Consider the following 20,335-nt stretch of genomic DNA (forward strand, 5'->3'; position numbering starts at 1 on the left):
GTTCAAATTTATATTATAATAAACAAATGTGTTTTTCAGCAAATGTAAAATAGTGTATTTTTATTTTTAAAAAGACAACTAATTAACATATTTAGCATTTTATTTGTGTACACATCCACATGCCAACAATGCTAGACTCCTATATTTTCATGTTGGTAGACAAGCAGCTTCATTAAACTTGCAATTATATGTAAACAATATTTAGCAACTCTACCATTCTGTATGATTTGTAATTTATGTATGATTTGGGGCACAGTCATATTGACATTCTGTAATTATAATATTTGCCTACCTTAATTCTGGTATGTGTGTTACATTTACTGCCTTAGTCTAAGAAGTTAACAGCATAATCCAGCAGCAGCTATGCGCCTGTTAAATTGTGTATAGGCAAACACTTGTTTGTCATTTAACTAGGTACTTTCAATAATTGTACCTAAAATTATTGCATAAAATAGTTTGCTCAAGCTAACTGGTGTTCTGCAGTTTTCATTTTTATTTTATATGCTATTTGTAGTTTCACATTATCACAGCTTCATTAATGCATTTACCCCTGATGTCTGTAATTTGTTTAACCATATGTTTCATATATGGATGTGAATTTGGTTACATTTTGTTGTTGTACCCATCTTTGTTTTTATGCTTTTAGGACCTTGAGCAAAAAATAATTGTATTCCTAAAGAATGAGCTGGACAAGTTAAAGAAAATACTAAAAAAGGAGAACACCCAATACTTTGTGCAGGACTATTTAGACGACACGTGTAGCATCAAAGAAGCAGCTCTTGATATCACACTGCACTTCCTAAAAAGTATGAAGCAAGATGAACTTGCAGATACTCTAAAAGGTAAGAGGCTCATGACCATCTTTCATGTTGTCATTTAAAGTCAGGAGAGAAAAGTAGGATCAAGTATTTTTATTCCTGTTTGTGTTTAGATGAGCTTGTCTTTATTCATCAACGACAACTTAAATCGGACCTGAAGAAGAAGTATCAATGTGTGTTTGAAGGAATTGCAAAGCAAGGTGATTCTACAGATCTGAATAAAATCTACACAGATCTCTATATCACTCAGAGTGGCAGTAAACAGGTCAATACAGAACATGAGGTGAGACAGATTGAGATTTCCAGCCGTGCTGAATCACAAGAGATCCAGATTGAATGCACAAATTTGTTTGAATCACCTGAACAAGGCAAGAAGATCAGAACTGTACTGACAAAAGGAGTTGCTGGCATCGGTAAATCCATCTCGGTGCAAAAGTTTATTCTGGATTGGGCCGAAGGAAACGAAAATCAATATATCAGCTTCATATTTCCTCTTCCATTCAGAGAGATGAACTTAAAGGAGAAAGAAAAACAAAGCTTGATGAACCTTGTAAGTCAGTTTTTCCCAGAGATAAAAGGACTGAACCTTACAAGAGATAAATTCAAAGTCCTGTTCATTCTTGATGGATTGGATGAATGTCGCCTTCCTTTAAACTTTAAGGACAATGAGACGTGGCGTGATGTATCGTCACCAGCCTCTCTGGATGTTCTCTTAACGAACCTCATCAAGGGAAATCTTCTTCCTTCTGCTCTCATCTGGATCACCACCAGACCAGCGGCTGCCACTAAGATTCCTACTGACTGTGTCGACCGCGTGACAGAGGTCAGAGGGTTCAATGATGCACAAAAGGAAGAGTACTTCAGAAAAAGATACACTGATGAGGAAATGGCCAACAGAATCATTGATCACGTTAAACAATCAAAGAGTCTCTTCATCATGTGCCACATCCCAGTCTTCTGCTGGATTTCAGCCACTGTTCTCCAGAACATTCTGGAGGAGAAAATAAATAATACAAAAAATCAGACTGAGGACGCCTCTATTACACTGCAGAAATCAAATACTGAAGACATTCCCAAGACTCTGACACAAATGTACACACACTTTCTCCGCTTTCAGATCCATCAGAGCAGACAAAAGTATGATGGAGAATACAGACCAGATGTTTCCTGGGATAAAGATGCCATCCTTTCACTGGGGAAACTGGCATTTCATCAGCTAGAAAAAAACAACCTGATCTTCTATGACACAGACCTGAAGGACTGTGGTATTGATGACTCTAAAGCATCAGTGTATTCAGGCATGTGTACACAGATCTTTAAGGAGGAAACGGGAATCATTATTGGTACCATGTACTGCTTTGTTCACATGAGCATTCAAGAGTTTATTGCAGCCCTTTATGCACATCTTTTTCTAGACATCAGCAAGAAAAGTGTGTTTGTTCAAGAGTCTACAGAGCAGGAAAACAAAAATGAAGCCATGATTGATTTGCTGAAAACTGCAGTGGACAAGGCGCTCGCAAGTGACAATGGACATCTGGATCTTTTCCTTCGATTCCTTCTTGGTCTATCACTTCAGTCTAATTATCCACTCTTACGAGGTTTGTTGACACAGCCAGACAGCAATGACAAGAGCAACAAGGTCATAGTTCAGTACATCAAGCAAAAGTTAGAAGAAAATTTATCTCCAGAAAGGTCCATCAATCTGTTCTACTGTCTGAATGAACTGAATGACCAAACTCTGGTTAAAGACATTCAAACACAACTTAGAGAAGGAAGTCTCTCATCTGACCTTTCACCTGCCCAGTGGTCTGCTCTGGCCTTTGTGTTGTTGACATCAGAAGAGGAGCTGGAAGACTTTGAGCTTGAGAAATTTAAGAAATCAGACGAGTGTCTAATTAGACTATCAGTTGTCATCAAAGCCTCCAAAAGAGCTCTGTAAGTCTTTTGTTTTTATCTGCATTAATTCTTAAAGGGTTACTTCAGGATTTAGCATTAAGCTTTGTATTAGTAGAAAACCTGTAGTATTTTCGAATTACCATGCTTTCCACCCTCATATCCCCCTGAGACAAGAGATTTATGTATTTTTTGTCTGGAAAAAATCCTCCGATGACGCAAAAATCGTCATTTTGCGTCATCGGAGGATTTTCTGGACAGAGGCTAAAGACTACAGCCAGTAGAAGGCGTTGTTCCGCATGTTTTCAGCCCGCCCATAGAGGGAGGGATCTCACTCAGTCAGAATGTACACAGTGTCAGCCGTCTTTCTTTGGAAGCTAAGCTAGCAGGCTCTCGTTCTGTGGAGAAAGCTGAATAGTAGGAGAAAGCTGAGTAAGTAACCATCCTCCTTTTCCCGGACTTGTCCGGTGGGCGAGATCGTTCAAAATGTCCGGGATTCAGCTTTTGCTTTCTGCGGTCGCCATTCATTGTTTACATGCACACCTTTCAATCTAACTGAATTCATTCCGATTGGTGAATTTGAATGTAGTGTTTACATGAACGCTAAACAAGTGATCGGTTGATGTGCGTTTTACCATTGCTAAGAAAAATTCCCGCTCCTCCGTGAGAGATGCGAGACCCGGCGCGTCTCAGTAATCACGCCACCGGCCTCGCGCTGTTCTCCCGCGGCCGTCAGCCTCGTCCTGCTCGCCACAGTAAACATGATGAATGAATGGCGACTGTAGAACGCAAAAGCCGAATCCCGGACATTTTGGACGATCTCTAAATCCCTCGCAAACTCATCACGTAGGCTAGCTTTGTTGTTTTCATCTGCGCACTCTTACCGGTAGGCGTGGCCTCCTAAGGCAGCGAAGCAAGTGCATTCTGGGAGTTGTTGTCTTTCATCCACATAAGCCAAAAATACTTTTTCTGGCTTTTCTCAGTCTAGAAAGCTCCAAATTAAAAAATTTCTTCACATTTCTTCTACTTAAATGACCTATTTTAAATACACATTCATCTTCCCAGAGGTGAAGTTACCCCTTTAATCGTATACCATATATGAATGTATACCATCTATATAGTTAATTTGTATCAGTAGTTTTTTTATTTATATTTTTCCATTAATTAATACAGTGGAAATAAAGTCTAATTTGACTATTTCATTATAATTTTAGTATATAAGTATTATGTAGAAAACTCTGTAATCTCTAATTCATTTGGTGGTTAAATGACTGTAACTTGACATACAAAAGCTGTTCAGTTCTGGCTGCAGTTCTTGGATCAGATTCCAATCTGAAAGAGTTGCACATGAACAATAATAATCTGCAGGATTCAGGAGTGAAGCTGCTCTGCACTAGACTGGAGAGTGTAAAGTATAATTTGGAGACACTTTAAGTTGTGTGATGTAACAATTAGGACAAAGGGAAATATTGTTAATTAATTGTGGTAAATTTGAAATATTATTAAGAATGAACAGATATAGCGAAGTTAATATCTGAATCGACTAATATATTCATCCAATGAATATTCAGTGTAATCAAGGTCAAGATGTCTTTTATTAGTACCTGAGGGTAAATTTGTTGTGCAGACAGGAGATTTAGCAATCCATATTTAAAAAAAATTATAACATTAAAACATAGAGTAAATACTTTTGACATAGTTTCAAAGTTATTTTCAAAATTCAATTTAGAATCTATGACTGTCCCAAAATTTTTGAAGCCTTCTACACAATCCACCACCTGGTCTTTAATGGTCGTAGTGTCATAACATGAAGCATGAGTTCTAAAATCTATAATCATGTCCTTTGTTTTGGTTATCTTTAAAAGACTCGTCACACGAGGTGACAAACTCCTCAATAATAGGGCCATGTTCAGACTCATTGTCGTGTAGCAGTTACCGGAACTCACAATTACTGTATCATCTGCAAATTTCAATATAGTACTATTTGTGTACTTTGGCACATATACGTGAATAGAATATAAAGTAAGGGTGAGAGAAAACAGCACTGCAGTGAGCCAGAGGATGAATATAATAAATCTGGAAAAATGCCATTTACTTTCACCGTCTGTGTTTGGTTTGTCAAAAAATCCAAAATCCAACCCACCAAATTGTGGCTCAACTCAAAATGCTTTATCAGTCTCATGGCTAAAATGTGAGGTTGGATAGTATTAAAGGGATGGTTCGGAGTAAAATCAACCTAGGGTCCTTTGCACCATGACATCGAGCCAAACACCCCCCAGAAGCCTTTTTTCAATTGGTTGAATTTTTTTTAAAGTTAGATCTTATTTTGCGCTATCGGCTCCAAATTTGTATCTCGTAAATTACCTCTCTAATAATGCCCGGAATGGTACCAAACTTCTACAGTGGTACAAATAGGTTCTGTACTCATAAAACGAGGCATTGGAAAGTTTGTAAGTACATCAGGAGTTTATTTAAATAACACTTGCCTGACGGCTCATGCTACTGCTAACCCGGACGTCGACGTCACTTCAGTGATTAGGGAAAAGCATATAAAAGTCCTTGCAGAAAGCGATGCATAAGGATGTAGTGTAACAACACCCAGTTCCAGAATGCACTAATATTTTGTTGGTAGTACCAGTTTATAATATGGCTGTCCCCGACTATGGATTTTCATAGTCGAATCAGAATCGTCATGTCTTGCCTATAGTCGACTAATAGTCGAATCATGTGTATGGGGGTGGGGCTGGGGGCGGGGCTTTAACGTTTCAAAGCCGCGATGTACAGAAAATCACACAAAGATATAGAAGAAAATGTATAAAAACATTTTGGATCAATAAAACTAAGAACTCCAGAAAGCCACACTGCAGACAGTATTTGCATTTCACATGCAAATCAAATTAAATCGGCTAAATTACCTGTGCGAGCAGGCCAGCCTACAGCACAACATCGATGCACCGAAAAAATAAACAATTAATTTACTAAATTAAATTAGAACAGAATATACCTTTCTAATAAATAAAAATAAAAATACAAAACGAAATAAATCAGAATCACAAGATGAGCAAATGTGTGCAAAATGCCTAAAGTGCAGAGGAACATATATTCAAAACACAAGCCACAAATAGTTAAATTAGATAACCCTGACAGATTAATAAATAAAATACAAATAAAGAAATTATTAAAATAAAAATAGACATTTTCAACTTTGTCTTTTTAACTGCAGAAACAACAATAAATGCTAAACTGGAGAGGCAGTCTTTTTAGCTAAAAATGTTCACAGCATCCAAAAATCAAATTAGAACCGGCTGAAAAGTTTTGAAATCACTTGTACCCTACCTGATCGAGAGAACAAACCAGTCTTTCACTCTGACTGTGTCCGTTGGAGTCTTTTCAAATTGTGCGCGCATTCTAACGTGAAACCCAGTCTATGCGTGAAACGTGTAAACGTTGGCCGGTAGAAGTGCGATTATGGTTTTCCTGATGCTAAATCCAGCCTTGGAGAATATCCTTTCTGATGGTGTACATCCACACTTTAGATTTTCTTATCCCAGACATTGTTAAAGATTTAAATCCTTGCCGCGAAGACGCTCCTCTGTCGGTCACGGATTGAAAGTGAAACTTAAATCTGTCGCGGGGTGTTTGGATTTATTCACGCACGTTAAAAAATATTTATTAAAAGCTTCTTTCTTTGCACATTTTTATATACAGCATTATCATAATAGGCTGAATATTAACGACATAAAAGCTAGTTCTATGTGAAATCAGACATTGAGCGCCCTCATATAGCCAAAGTGGCATGATCCTCATTTCATAACACCTCTGCGAAGATTCGACCGTGAGATCGGTAGTCGAATCAGGCTCCTCCTATCGAAGCATCGAATCTTCGACTATTCGGGGTCACCCCTAGTTTATAACAATGATTAGTTAACACTAAGTTGTCAACACTTTGAAAAAAATCATAATTTGTTGTTACACTACATCCTTATGCAAGAAGAAGGTACTGATACAGATTACATTTTAAGCTCTTTATGTTTTGCCTCCAGCTAGTGCCGTGACATAATTGTGATGTCGGCATTCGTCTATACACTGACATAAACAGTACAGGAGAAGCTCACACAGTAAATATAACTCTCAAAATGGATCATTACAAAACATGTAGGTATGGCATATATTTTGTTGATGTTTGCTGAACATTAGACTCTGAATTAGCTTGATGGCAAGTTACACACTGTTTGAGAGACTTAATATGAATGAAGATGCATTTATGAATTATACAGACTGAGCATTTTGGTGTAAAAAATAAAATAACAGCGTGGCTCTGGTCTCCATGAATCCAGTAAGAAACAACAGGCAATGTGCTAACGCAACATAATTTCAGAAAGGCAATTTGCAAATACCACAAAATATATATGAAATTGGATCATGAACAGTTGGTATCGATCCATCTCCATCACCTTCTGTGCAAATCCTGTGTTTTACTCACCCTCGTGTGCAAGGCAGTCTGGTGTAAAATTACATGCACATAATGTAAAATTTACCTGTTTTCTTGTACACATTCCATTCATAAATAAAATTACACCACTGCGTACTTAGTGGCTCAGATGCCAGAGTTTATGGAGATTCTTATGTTTATTATTACATAATGTTGACATAGCTGACACATATTACAAGCTCACGGATTGTAGGTGGTGCTGTCCTGCAGAGTTTTGCTCCGACCCAACTCACCATCCTTCACATAGCTTTAGTAATCCTGAAGATATTGAGGTGTGTTTGATTAGGGTTGGAGATACACTATGCTGTTAATGATTTATGGGGATTATAAAACAAGGAGTGGGTGGATTTTTACCATCATAGGCTGGTTGTTTACACACAGCGTGGAAACACCTATGTTCAAACTAATAAAAGTACATTTTGCATAATAGGTCCCCTTTAAATGAAATGGTAGCCTATTCAAAACAAGATTGTTTTGGAAAAAAATAGCTATAAATGTATAGTAAATTATATATATATATATATATATATATATATATATATATATATATATATATATATATATATATATAGGCAAACAACCCAAAATTAATTAATTAATTAAAAGTGAAACCGAATCGACATTAAGCTCAGAAAGAATACAAACCATTCCATATTCACGATGTAACATTTGGTTGCTAAACTATTGTTCATTGAAGGAGACCTATTATGCAAAAATTACTTTTATAAGGTGTTTGAACACGTGTCCACAGTGTGTGTAAACAACCAGCCTATAATGGTTAAAATCCACCCAATCCTTTTTTTTTAAATCCCCATAAATCATAAACATTCTCTCAAAACAAGCGATTCCAGATTTCTCCCTACAATGTCAATGAAATCGGAAATCACTTGTTTTGAGAGAATGTTTTATGTTTGTTTTTGAGAGCCCCAATCACTGGTGACGATCTCCTATTAGCATAGACACTAGCCTGACGTAGTCATACTCAGATTCTAGTCAGAATGTGCGTCTGAAACTGCTCCATTGAGCTGTGATTATGGGGCGTGTTTCAACCGAACCAGGAAGGAAAATGCATCTGCACTCAATTGGATAGACCTACAACCAATCAGAGCAACGGAGTAAGTGACGTTTGTTTTTCATTCATGTTTCCAGTCGACAAATGCCTTGATCGCGGTTTTCTGCTCCTCTTTTAAAATTAATGCGCTGTCGATATCTACGTTACTATAACAGACGCAATGGCGGAATCTACTCATGATGTTTTATAAAAAAAAGTTCGGGAGGAGCACGTTCAAATAATCAATCCAATCAACTTGTCATCAAACAATTACCGTCTACTACACTATCAGCATGAGAGGTATCATATATTTATTCACTCTGTCAACTCACCTAACATTCCTTGACAGTTTCCAGCATCGCTCCACTCACTCTTGGCCTGTTCTTCCACAGCCTGGAATACGGGGGGAGAACTTTGGGTTCGGGCCGAATACCGAGCCCGTCCTCTCCTCGGACAGCACGCCAAATATGCATTTATTCTATCTGACTTATTTGTAAGTGTGAAATCTCAATTCTCCGGCGGCAGTCATCTTTGTTGTAAACGAATTCAACCCAAGCGCTCTTTGATGACGTGGATGATTACGTTACCGTTGCTCATCTGTCCATCATCGTATAAAGCCCGCCCTGACAATTTGATTGGTCCGAACAATTTTTGTTCGGGCATAATAGCTTAACAGATCGAGTCCAGAACGAACTTCCCGACCAAAAAAATTGTGGGCGGGTCTAAGTTTCGGCTGGCATCCAGGCTACATAGACACAGCCCTGAGTAAGAAACACAGAGTCCGCCATTGTTATATTGTTGTTAGAGCAGCTAGTGCAGGGATAGACAACATCGGTCCTGGAGTGCAGCTGTTCTGCATAGTTTAGCTTCAACCCAAATCAAACACACCTGAATGTCTTCAGGATTACTAAAGCTACTTGAAGGGAAGGTGAGTTGGGTCGGAGCAAAACTCTGCAGGACAGCAGCACTCAGTACTGACCATCCGTGAGCCTGCTATATGCTTCAGCTACGTAAACATTATAACTGATCTGTTGATGGCTGTAATAATAAACATAAGAGTCTCCATAAACTCCCATTTCATTTATGAAGGGAATGTGTCCAAGTAAATTCATATACCAGTATGTGACAGTCATTTTACACCAGACTACTTTGCACATTAGGGTGAGTAAAACACAGGATTTACACAAAAGTTGATTCTGAAAGATTGATCGATACCAACTTCACTAAAGCAACATCACTTTGTAACGTTAATTCAATGCAATTACTTCAGTAAAAACTTCAGTATACCCTTGGTACTAATAAAGACACCTTCACCGTTGACCCAGAAAAAGGAACTTTTAACAGTCACTCTTAATTGTCTCAAATAAGGTTTGAATACTTCTCACTGATTAGTCAACTCATTTTAATACAAATGGCTCTCAGGATTCTCCTCCTGATACTCAGAAGGCTCTTTTCTTCAGAGCAAACATCTAAGGATATCTAGGGCATATCCTCGGGCTTGTGCGAAGCAACATACTCTGCAAAATTACTCTTTAGAACGTTAGGAGTAATGTTAGCTCGACCTGAGCATGTCAGTGTCAGCAAGCATGTCGTTCAGCTCTGTGAGCGCTCTCTCAAGAGTGAATCTGACCACAGTCTCCAAAACAGAGACCTATAGCGCCTCCACAGGGCTATGGGGAGTGGAGGCCACAGCAGAATGACTCTCGGAGAAGAGGAGGCCTTCCACACACACCAATGTGGTCCTTGTTGACCTCATAATCATTTATAAATTCTAAGAAAAGTGCATTACTCGCATGATTGCAGCAGTGTGTGTTGTGTATGTGTACGTAGCAAGTATGTGTTTGTCGCACAGTGATTAACTAGGAAAATTAAAAATAACATTTCATGATAAAAAGGTTGTCGACCCCTGACCTACAAAATGGTACTTTTAACAGTCACTCTAAATTGTCTCAAATAAGGTTTGAATACTTCTCACTGATTAGACAACTCATTTTAATACAAATGGCTCATTCAGGTCAAATTTAAACAGCAACTATATGAGATTACATTTTTTATAGACTTTTAAACAGCAGTATTACTAATAGCTGGAAAGTGAAATTCATAACGATCAAATTATCTTTTCTGTTTGTAATCTGCTGATCTCTTCTCTACTTCCTACAGTTAATGTTACAGTTGTGTATCTTCATCATGTTTTGTAATATTTTATTTAGGCTCAGTAAGTGTGATCTAACAGTGGAAAGCTGTTCAGCTCTGGCTTCAGTTCTCAGTTCAGACTCCAGCATTCTGAAGGATCTTGACCTGAGCTATAATAATCTGCAGGATTCAGGAGTGACTCTGCTCTCTGAAGGACTGAAAAATAACTGTAAATTGGAGAAACTCAGGTTAGATGATTTCTAACATATTAAAGGTCTCTGGGTCTTTTGTTTGCCTCTATATCCTATTTTTTTTCCTATATCCTTTTAGGGCTTAAAATTGTTCAGGTAAATTTAAGAATAATTGATTAATAAATTGAATGTTATATTTTCATTTCTGTTGTAGACTTTCAAACTGTGGTATCACAGAAAAAGGTTATAAAGCTCTGGCTTCAGCTCTGAGATCAAACCCTTCACACCTGATAGAGCTGGATCTCAGAGGAAATGATCCTGGACAATCAGGAGTGAAGGAGCTCAATGATATATTACAGGATCCAGACTGTCAACTGAAGATGCTGTGGTGAGTTATTCTTTTTTTATTAAGTTGCAGTAGTTTTAAATAAAAATGTTTTAAGTTGGTTATAAAATATTATTAATCCGTCAATTTAAAAATAACGTCTCGGGTTATGACTGTAACACTTGTTCCCTGAGAACGGAACAAGACACTGCGTCCTGAGACACTTAGAGCGTTACTGATGACTGAAGTACTGTATAATCACGACAATTGTATTGGCTGGCGTCAGCCATGACATCACTACTAGTGCGACCAGGAAGTATAAAAGGGCGTGCTAGAAAACACGCCATCCCCTTCTTTGTCTGAAGGGACTGTGCAGGCAGCCCTTTTGAGAATTGTATCACGTAGCCTTGAATATTTACTTCAAAACTATGTGAAAATCATCCTGCATACATATTCAGATAAAACAATATATTGATTTAAAATTTGCAAGACATGTTTTGTGTAAGAAAGTTGTATGTGAGGAGGCATGAATCATCATGAATATTGCTGTGTTTCATACCTAAGAAAGACAAAGACCCTCCCATAATGGCCCTATCAGGTGCTATCAGGCCCTATCATTATGAGGAACCTTGCACAATGAATGAGGAGAAATTTAAAAAAGAATGGCTTTTTGATTGTTTGGATTTATTTACAACACAGCATAATCCAAAGATACACAACATAGGACAAAAAAGCACATTATTGAACACACTGATCTAAAGACAGAGACATTCCTGAAACATAGTACATACCTGTCATTTCCATAGTGTTTGATTTTTCATTTTACCATGTTCATGGCCACATTAAAACTAATGAGCAAGCGTTTGAGAAACTGGACATCTTGTTAGTTTTATAAAAATTACTTAAACAGAGAATATTTGTTTTTGTTTTGAATCAGATAATTTAAAAGTACACACTTAAATGTTTATAAAGATATGTGGCTCATAAATGTGTGACAAGTATTCGCTGAGTTTTGTTTCAGTTTATAGACGTCCTCAAGAAAAAAAAGTTCACAGAGACTGAGAGGCAGAAAGCACGCCCTGTTTATTTTCTTTATTTTACAAAAGCACAATGTTTTGTTTTGATTGTAAGTGGACACATACAAAAGTAGACATCTCACAGATTCTTTTTTCATATTTCTTTTTTCTGTTTGACCATAAATGACGGAGTAATTTAAGTCTATTGTGCTACTATGTGAAGAAAATCCAGCAAAACGCGCCGGCGCGTTTGCTGACCCCAGAGGGTTAAAGGGGAACAAGGCAACTCTAGCCATTTCTTCGCTGATTTTCACTTTTGTTGTCGCGTGTTTTATCAACGAGCTCCCCCTACAGCTGTGGGGCGTATATTTCACAACACTGTAGTAAAAAAATCTCACTTGCGGCACTCTCCTCCCCCTTTCTACCGCTGCTCATGTGCATTTGTTATTATGGGAGCAGGCCAACTTTATCGTGTGGAGCTATGTCTACCGATGTGGGTAATACGCAATACACAGTATCATATGGCGTTTGTGTTTATGTTGAATTGCCGTAAAGCAGTTTGTGTTTCTCGCTTGTTCTCGCTTCTCACAAGACTTCCTATTTCCAACTTACCGGGACGTTAGCCCCCATGTTGCAAGGTTGGTTTTCCGCCGGGGAACGCTGGGAGGAGCGGGGAAAGTCACCATTCTCACCAGAACAGGTTATGTAACCATCCAAATGATGTCTAAACGGATTTATTAAGTTGAAATAGTTGCCAAGTTCCCCTTTAACCCTCTGGGGACCAAGCTGTTTTTGGGGTCCTTGAGATGTTCTGACATGCCTTGACATTTGTGCTTTTTTCAGTTATTTATAAACATGTTAATGGCTAAGGTGTAAATTCACTCTATATAGCACAAACAGGGCTACCATAATATGCGAGCAACGTGTATGTAGATGTTTGTATTTTTAAGAGAATAATGTTTATGCGTGGTTATTGGAAAAAATAAAAATGAAAGTTGCTGAATTAAGACCACAAAACACATATTAAATATGTGTCCACAAGACTTTTGACTAATGGATGTTGTCCCTTTGAGTTCTAGCTTCAAAATGATGTGAAAATAGTCTTGCTTTATCGTTCACAAAAAAAAAATACATTGATTTAAATGGTGTAAAACAGGTTTTGCTTGGAAAGCCAATATGTGACCCGTCACGGAAACCAGGGACACAAGTCGGCAGCACAACTTTCGAGCAAAATGAGAAAGAAGCGTTTTTTTTTTTTCAAAATTGGTGATTTTCGTTTTTTTGCAGAATCTGTTAGTTGAGATCACGAAGAAGCCTCTCCATGTTTGAGATAGCAGTATTGGTGTATTTAAAAGCGTACATTTTGATGTTGAAATCGGCTTGTTTTTCGGAGATTCTAGCACGCAGTAGGGGCGTGTCATTGTCGGTGTGTATTTCCATACTGAATAAGCCGGCGTGGCTACTTATTATGCAGCGCTCTGGCCGGCTCTATCTGATTTCAAAATTCAATGAAGATGGACGCCAATAACATTATGATGTCCAGCAATCGATTTAAATAGTAGGTCACATGGGGTTTAACCCTCTGGGGACCAAAAACGCGCCCGCGCGTTTTGCTCGTTTTTTTTTTTAGCAATGAAAAATAAACACAAAATGCTCTGTTAATTTTGATCTTTCATTTTCGTGTAATACATCAATCGATCCTGTTCAGTTTCTATTTTTTTTTCTGTATACTCACAATAAAAATAAAGTGTTTTGCTTTTTGACAAATAAAGAAAAATTAACATGATGCTATTTCTGCCTTCTCTCTGTCAGTAAACTCCCATTTGAAACGCGTTCGAAAATGATCTATAACTCCGCGAAAATTCAGGCAAACAGGCAAACAGACCCACGGGCATAAAGCTTGAGATCGCAGCTTTTAAATGAAGTAATTTATATAAAAAACAAATATTATCAGCTTCTGTAATCTGTATAAAAAGAGAGCGACTCCAGTCGAGCTCATTACGAGCCATTCAAAAGTAATTTGACCACGCCCCGGAGAGCGCGTGCTATTCAAACGCAAATTCTGAGAACCATTTCAGTCTGTGAAACGCCCCCACATCAGCTGTAAACAAAGAGGCATAATATAGCCTACCTTATGGAGAAAAGTTTCCGTGCTGATATGAGGAGCAATATGAGGAGCAGATCCCGCTGAGGAGTGAGGTAGGCTAAGTTATCCTTTCTCAAGTGTTAATGTGGAATAACGTTATGGAATAACGTTAGTGTAGGCCTATGTAAACAAAAAGATGAATCGCGTTTCTATAATATGAATCGCGTTTCTGTGAGATGAATGAAGGGTACATATTTGTAAAGACTGTTTAGCCCAGGGGTGTCCAATCCTGCTCCTGGCGATCGACTGTCCTGCACAGTTCATCTCCAACCCTAATCAAACACACCTGCCTTTAATTTTCAAGTGATCCTGACGTGCTCTGAAGACCTTAATTGGTTGCTTCAGGTGTGTTTGATTAGGGTTGGAGATGAACTGTGCAGGACAGTCGATCGCCAGGAGCAGGATTGGGCACCCCTGGTTTAGCCTAAATATGAATCGCGCGTCTGTGTGTGAAAGAATAAACTGCTTTGCTATAGCCTACTGAGATGAGTAAAAATCGACTGAAATATGTTGAAATAAAATGTATGTGGGGGCGTTTCACAGACTGAAATGGTTCTCAGAATTTGCATTTGAATAGCACGCGCTCTCCGGGGAGTGGTCAAATTACTTTTGAATGGCTCGTAATGAGCTCGACTGGAGTCGCTCTCTTTTTATACAGATTACAGAAGCTGAGAATATTTGTTTTTTATATAAATTACTTCATTTAAAAGATGCGATCTCAAGCTTTATGCCCGTGGGTCTGTTTGCCTGTTTGACTGAATTTTCGCGGAGTTATAGATCATTTTCGAACGCGTTTCAAATGGGAGTTTACTGACAGAGAGAAGGCAGAAATTGCATCGTTCATTTTTCTTTATTTGTCAAAAAGCAAAACACTTTATTTTTATTGTGAGTATACAGAAAAAAAATAGAAACTGAACAGGATCGATTGATGTATTACACGAAAATGAAAGATCAAAATGAACAGAGCATTAAGTGTTTATTTTTCATTGCTAAAAAAAAAAAACGAGCAAAACGCGCGGGCGCGTTTTTGGTCCCCAGAGGGTTAAGGGAGTATGGCCCAGACCCAAAGGGCTCTAGCCTGCTACTTTTCAGAGGGACCAACGTCAACCCCCATAACAGGGAGTCTATCATACTCTATCAGCTGAAGCCAATAACCTGCTTTCTCTGAACAATGAACCTGACCACAGTCTCTAACCAGAGACAAATAGTGCCTCCACAGGGCTATGGGGAACGGATGCCTCAGCAGGATGACTCTCGAAGAAGAGGAGGCCTGCCACACTCACACCAATGTGGTCTCTAGTGTTTTCTCTTACAACGTGGGAAACAGCTAAGCTCATGTATACACAACACAGAGTTCAGGGAGCGAAGTGTCTACAAAACAACTCTGTTATGAGAGAGAGGCCTCTTCTCTACCTGCAAAGACACAGCTGTTTGCATGTAGTTCTGAGGGATGGAGGCCTCAGCTGGATGACTCTAGAAGAAGAGGAGGCCTGCCACATGGAAAGCAGCTAAGCTTAGATACCCAACGCAGAGCTCAGGGAGCAAAGGGCCTAAACAACAACTCTCTGTTATGAGAGAGAGAGGCCTGCATGGAGCTCTGGGGAATGGAGGCATAACTATGACAACTCTCTGATTAGAGGAAGCCTACAACACTCTTATAGCTTAGCAATGTGGCTGCAGACGGCATACTCAGCATGACGACCCTTAAAATAAAGGGGAGTACTGAAGTCTGCATCTGGGGCAGCCTTGTCGTTTGAGGGAGGCTTTAACTGGAAGCCGGTCACATTGACACATCCTGCTTACTCGGAATATAGAGGCCATAAACCCTGTGAAGGCATGATATGATTCAACCGGGGGTGAAGTACTCTGCATTATGATCCTCTTAAATGAGGGAAGTACTACCAAGCACTCTGTAGAAATGCCCTCTTCACAGAGGGGAGTACTATCTACGCTTCTTTGGGCAAAACATCATGGAGGCCCCTGTAGGGCTTTGCCCCACAATGCTGACTTCAGAGCCCTAGGGAGCTGCTAACACAATGTTATTAGAAGGTTTTACTCCTGCTCAACCTGAGACGCTTAGTGTTGCCCAGAGAGGGCCAACAACTCACAAAAGCGCATACAGCTCTGAAAGGAGGTTCATGAACCAGACTGCTTACATTGCTAGCTTAGTCCGGGGTGACACACTCAGTGGCCAGCCACCTTCTTCAGGGGAGATGCTGGCGTTTAGAGCAGTCTGATTCTCAGGAGGCTCTTTTCTTCAGAGCTAACATCCGAGGATATCAAGGGCATATCCTCGGGCTTGTGCGTAGAGTCTCTAGGGGGCAACATACTCTGCAAAATGACTCTCTAGAACGAGAGGAGTTAAGTTAGCTCGACTTGAGCATGTCAGTGTCAGCAAGCATGTTGTTCAGCTCAATGAGCGCTCTCTCAAGAGTGAACCTGACCACAGTCTCCAAAACAGAGACCTATAGCGCCTCCGAGGACAAAGATGAGGCTGTTTGTCTGGAGCTCTGAAGGATGGAGGCCTCAGCATGATGACTCTCTAATGAGAAGAAGCCTACAACACCCATATGGGACTTGCTCAACTATAGTCACTCTGTCAAAGCTCTAGGGAGCGGGAGTCAGCATACAGCCCTGTGTGTAGCTCTGGTGAGGCTAGTGAGCCTACACCCTTCCCCCAGTATAGTCCATGGGTTTCACTAAAACCATAACAACTACGGAGAGTTCTGTAGGCCATCACTAGATATACTGGGATAAAGTAGTGACAGAGTTCCTGTAGCAGCTCCAAAAATATTATTTTTTATTGCATGACATAAGTATTTGATACATCAGAAAAGCAGAACTTAATATTTGGTACAGAAACCTTTGTTTGCAATTACAGAGATCATACGTTTCCTATAGTTCTTGACCAGGTTTGCACACACTGCAGCAGGGATTTTGGCCCACTCCTCCATACAGACCTTTCTCCGGATCCTTCAGGTTTCAGGGCTGTCGCTGGGCAATACGGACTTTCAGCTCCCTCCAAAGATTTTCTATTGGGTTCAGGTCTGGAGACTGGCTAGGCTACTCCAGGACCTTGATATGCTTCTTACGGAGCCACTCCTTAGTTGCCCTGGCTGTGTGTTTCGGGTCGTTGTCATGCTGGAAGACCCAGCCACGACCCATCTTCAATGCTCTTACTGAGGGAAGGAGGTTGTTGGCCTAGATCTTGCAATACATGGCTCCATTTATCCTCCCCTCAATACAGTGCAGTCGTCCTGTCCCCTTTGCAGAAAAGCATCCCCAAAGAATGATGTTTCCACCTCCATGCTTCACGGTTGGGGTGGTGTTCTTGGGGGTTGTACTCATCCTTCTTCTTCCTCCAAACACGGATGGAGTGTAGACCAAAAAGCTCTATTTTTGTCTCATCAGACCACATGACCTTCTCCCATTCCTCCTCTGGATCCAGATGGTCATTGTCAAACTTCAGACGGGCCTGGACATGCGCTGGCTTGAGCAGGGGGACCTTGCGTGCGCTGCAGGATTTTAATCCATGATGGCGTAGTGTGTTACTAATGGTTTTCTTTGAAACTGAGGTCCCAGCTCTCTTCAGGTCATTGACCAGGTCCTGCCATGTAGTTTTGGGCTGATCCCTCACCTTCCTCATGATCATTGATGCCCAACGAGGTGAGATCTTGCATGATGCCCCAGACCGAGGGAGATTGACCGTCATCTTGAACTTCTTCCATTTTCAAATAATTGCGCCAACAGTTGTTGGCTTCTCACCAAGCTGCTTGCCTATTGTCCTGTAGCCTATCCAGCCTTGTGCAGGTCTACAATTTTAACCCTGATGTCCTTACACAGCTCTCTGGTCTTGGCCATTGTGGAGAGGTTGGAGTCTGTTTGATTGAGTGTGTGTCTTTTATACAGGTAACAAGTTCAAACAGGTGGAGTTAATACAGGTAATGAGTGGTGAACAGGGGGGCTTCTTAACCCTCTGGGGACCAAAAACGCGCCCGCGCGTTTTGCTCGTTTTTTTTTTTAGCAATGAAAATAAACACTAAATGCTCTGTTAATTTTGATCTTTCATTTTCGTGTAATACATCAATCGATCCTGTTCAGTTTCTATTTTTTTTCTGTATACTCACAATAAAAATAAAGTGTTTTGCTTTTTGACAAATAAAGAAAAATTATCATGATGCGATTTCTGCCTTCTCTCTGTCAGTAAACTCCCATTTGAAACGCGTTCGAAAATGATCTATAACTCCGCGAAAATTCAGTCAAACAGGCAAACAGACCCACGGGCATAAAGCTTGAGATCGCATCTTTTAAATGAAGTAATTTATATAAAAAACAAATATTCTCAGCTTCTGTAATCTGTATAAAAAGAGAGCGACTCCAGTCGAGCTCATTACGAGCCATTCAAAAGTAATTTGACCACTCCCCGGAGAGCGCGTGCTATTCAAATGCAAATTCTGAGAAACATTTCAGTCTGTGAAACGCCCCCACATCAGCTGTAAACAAAGCGCGTCGCGATCGAGTGAGGCATAATATAGCCTACCTTATGGAGAAAAGTTTCCTCAGAACAGTGCTGATATGAGGAGCAATATCTCCTGATATGAGGAGCAGATCCCGCTGAGGAGTGAGGTAGGGCTGTTTTCTTTTCTCAAGTGTTGATGTGGAATAACGTTATGGAATAACGTTAGTGTAGGCCTATGCAAACCGCAAAAAGATGAATCGCATTTCTATAATATGACTCGCCTTTCTGTGAGATGAATGAAGGGTACATATTTGTTTAGACTGTTTAGCCTAAATATGAATCGCGCGTCTGTGTGTGAAAGAATAAACTGCTTTGCTATAGCCTACTGAGATGAGTAAAAATCGACTGGAATATGTTGAAATAAAATGTATTTGTATAAGCAACGTATTAAACTGCAAATTAGCATTTATATGCCCTAATATTTCATAAAAACAACGTTACAGTCAGTCACTTGTTGACTAGATTTGGGTACAGTTTTTAGGCTACTGTAGAATATACTGCCACATCAAATAAGCTTTTGTTTAGCAATTTCTGCTCATATCTTACGTTATATATTTATATAACTATATATATATATATATATATATATATATATATATACCTATATTATTTATATATTTATATATATTTATATATATTTATATATATTATATATATATATATTTGCTATATTCAAACTAATGAATACATATGATAAAATGTAGGCCTATAATCTTTTTTCTTTTTCTTTTTTACAAAGAAAGAGTACACTTGAAATATTGTTGACATTGTAATTATTGTTGTAATTGTAACATTTTTAATAAAATAGCAAAACATATTTACAAGATAGATGTAAGCGAAATCTTAAATGGTCAATATAAGTCTTCTTCTAAATACATCTTTTGTCCTTGCATTGTGGCTCAGTCAGTGTCACACCTGAATGAAAGGCTCATTATGCAGAGTCATTATGCAGAGTGGGTGGGACATTGTAATCTAAGGTGTAAACTACTCCTCCCCCTCGCATATTGGCTTTCCAAGCAAAACCTGTTTTACACCATTTAAATCAATGTATTTTTTTTTTGTGAACGATAAAGCAAGACTATTTTCACATAATTTTTAAGCTAGAACTCAAAGGGACAACATCCATTAGTCAAAAGTCTTGTGGACACATATTTAATATGTGGTTTGTGGTCTTAATTCAGCAACTTTCATTTAAATTTTTTCCAATAACCACGCATAAACATTATTCTCTTAAAAATACAAACATCTACATACACGTTGCTCGCATATTATGGTAGCCCTGTTTGTGCTATATAGAGTGAATTTACACCTTTGCCATTAACATGTTTATAAATAACTGAAAAAAGCACAAATGTCAGAGCATGTCAGAACATCTCAAGGACCCCAAAAACAGCTTGGTCCCCAGAGGGTTAAAGAAAAACTAACAGGTCTGTGAGAGCCGGAATTCTTACTGGTTGGCAGGTGATCAAATACTTATGTCATACAATGTGATTTTCTGTTTTAGATTCCGTCTCTCACAGTTGAAGTGTACCTATGATAAAAATTACAGAACCTCTACATGCTTTGTAAGTAGGAAAACCTGCAAAATCGGCAGGGTATCAAATACTTGTGCTCCTCACTGTATGTGTGTATGTATATATATATATATATATATATATATATATATATATATATATATATATATAATATTTTTTAGGGGTAACAGAGGCCAACTAACCCTCTGTGTTTTTTGTTTTTTAAGGGAATGGCCT

The 20,335-nt window shown here is 39.0% G+C and overlaps 1 protein-coding gene across 1 annotated transcript in view; it reads left to right on the top strand.

The window, feature by feature from the left end:
• The window catches only part of LOC311291145 (NACHT, LRR and PYD domains-containing protein 3-like), a gene marked incomplete at its 3' end in the record, with an annotated part of 71,319 nt that overhangs the window by 45,962 nt on the left and 5,022 nt on the right, over nucleotides 1-20,335 (top strand). Inside the window, exons 10-13 of the mRNA XM_084410018.1 lie at nucleotides 647-842; nucleotides 932-2,753; nucleotides 10,465-10,635; nucleotides 10,793-10,966. Coding sequence (XP_084266144.1) covers nucleotides 647-842; nucleotides 932-2,753; nucleotides 10,465-10,635; nucleotides 10,793-10,966 — 2,363 coding nt within the window. The remainder of the gene's footprint in view (nucleotides 1-646; nucleotides 843-931; nucleotides 2,754-10,464; nucleotides 10,636-10,792; nucleotides 10,967-20,335) is intronic.

Source organism: Rutilus rutilus (assembly GCF_951802725.1).
Source record: "Rutilus rutilus genome assembly, chromosome: 5".
Lineage (NCBI taxonomy): Eukaryota > Metazoa > Chordata > Actinopteri > Cypriniformes > Leuciscidae > Rutilus > Rutilus rutilus.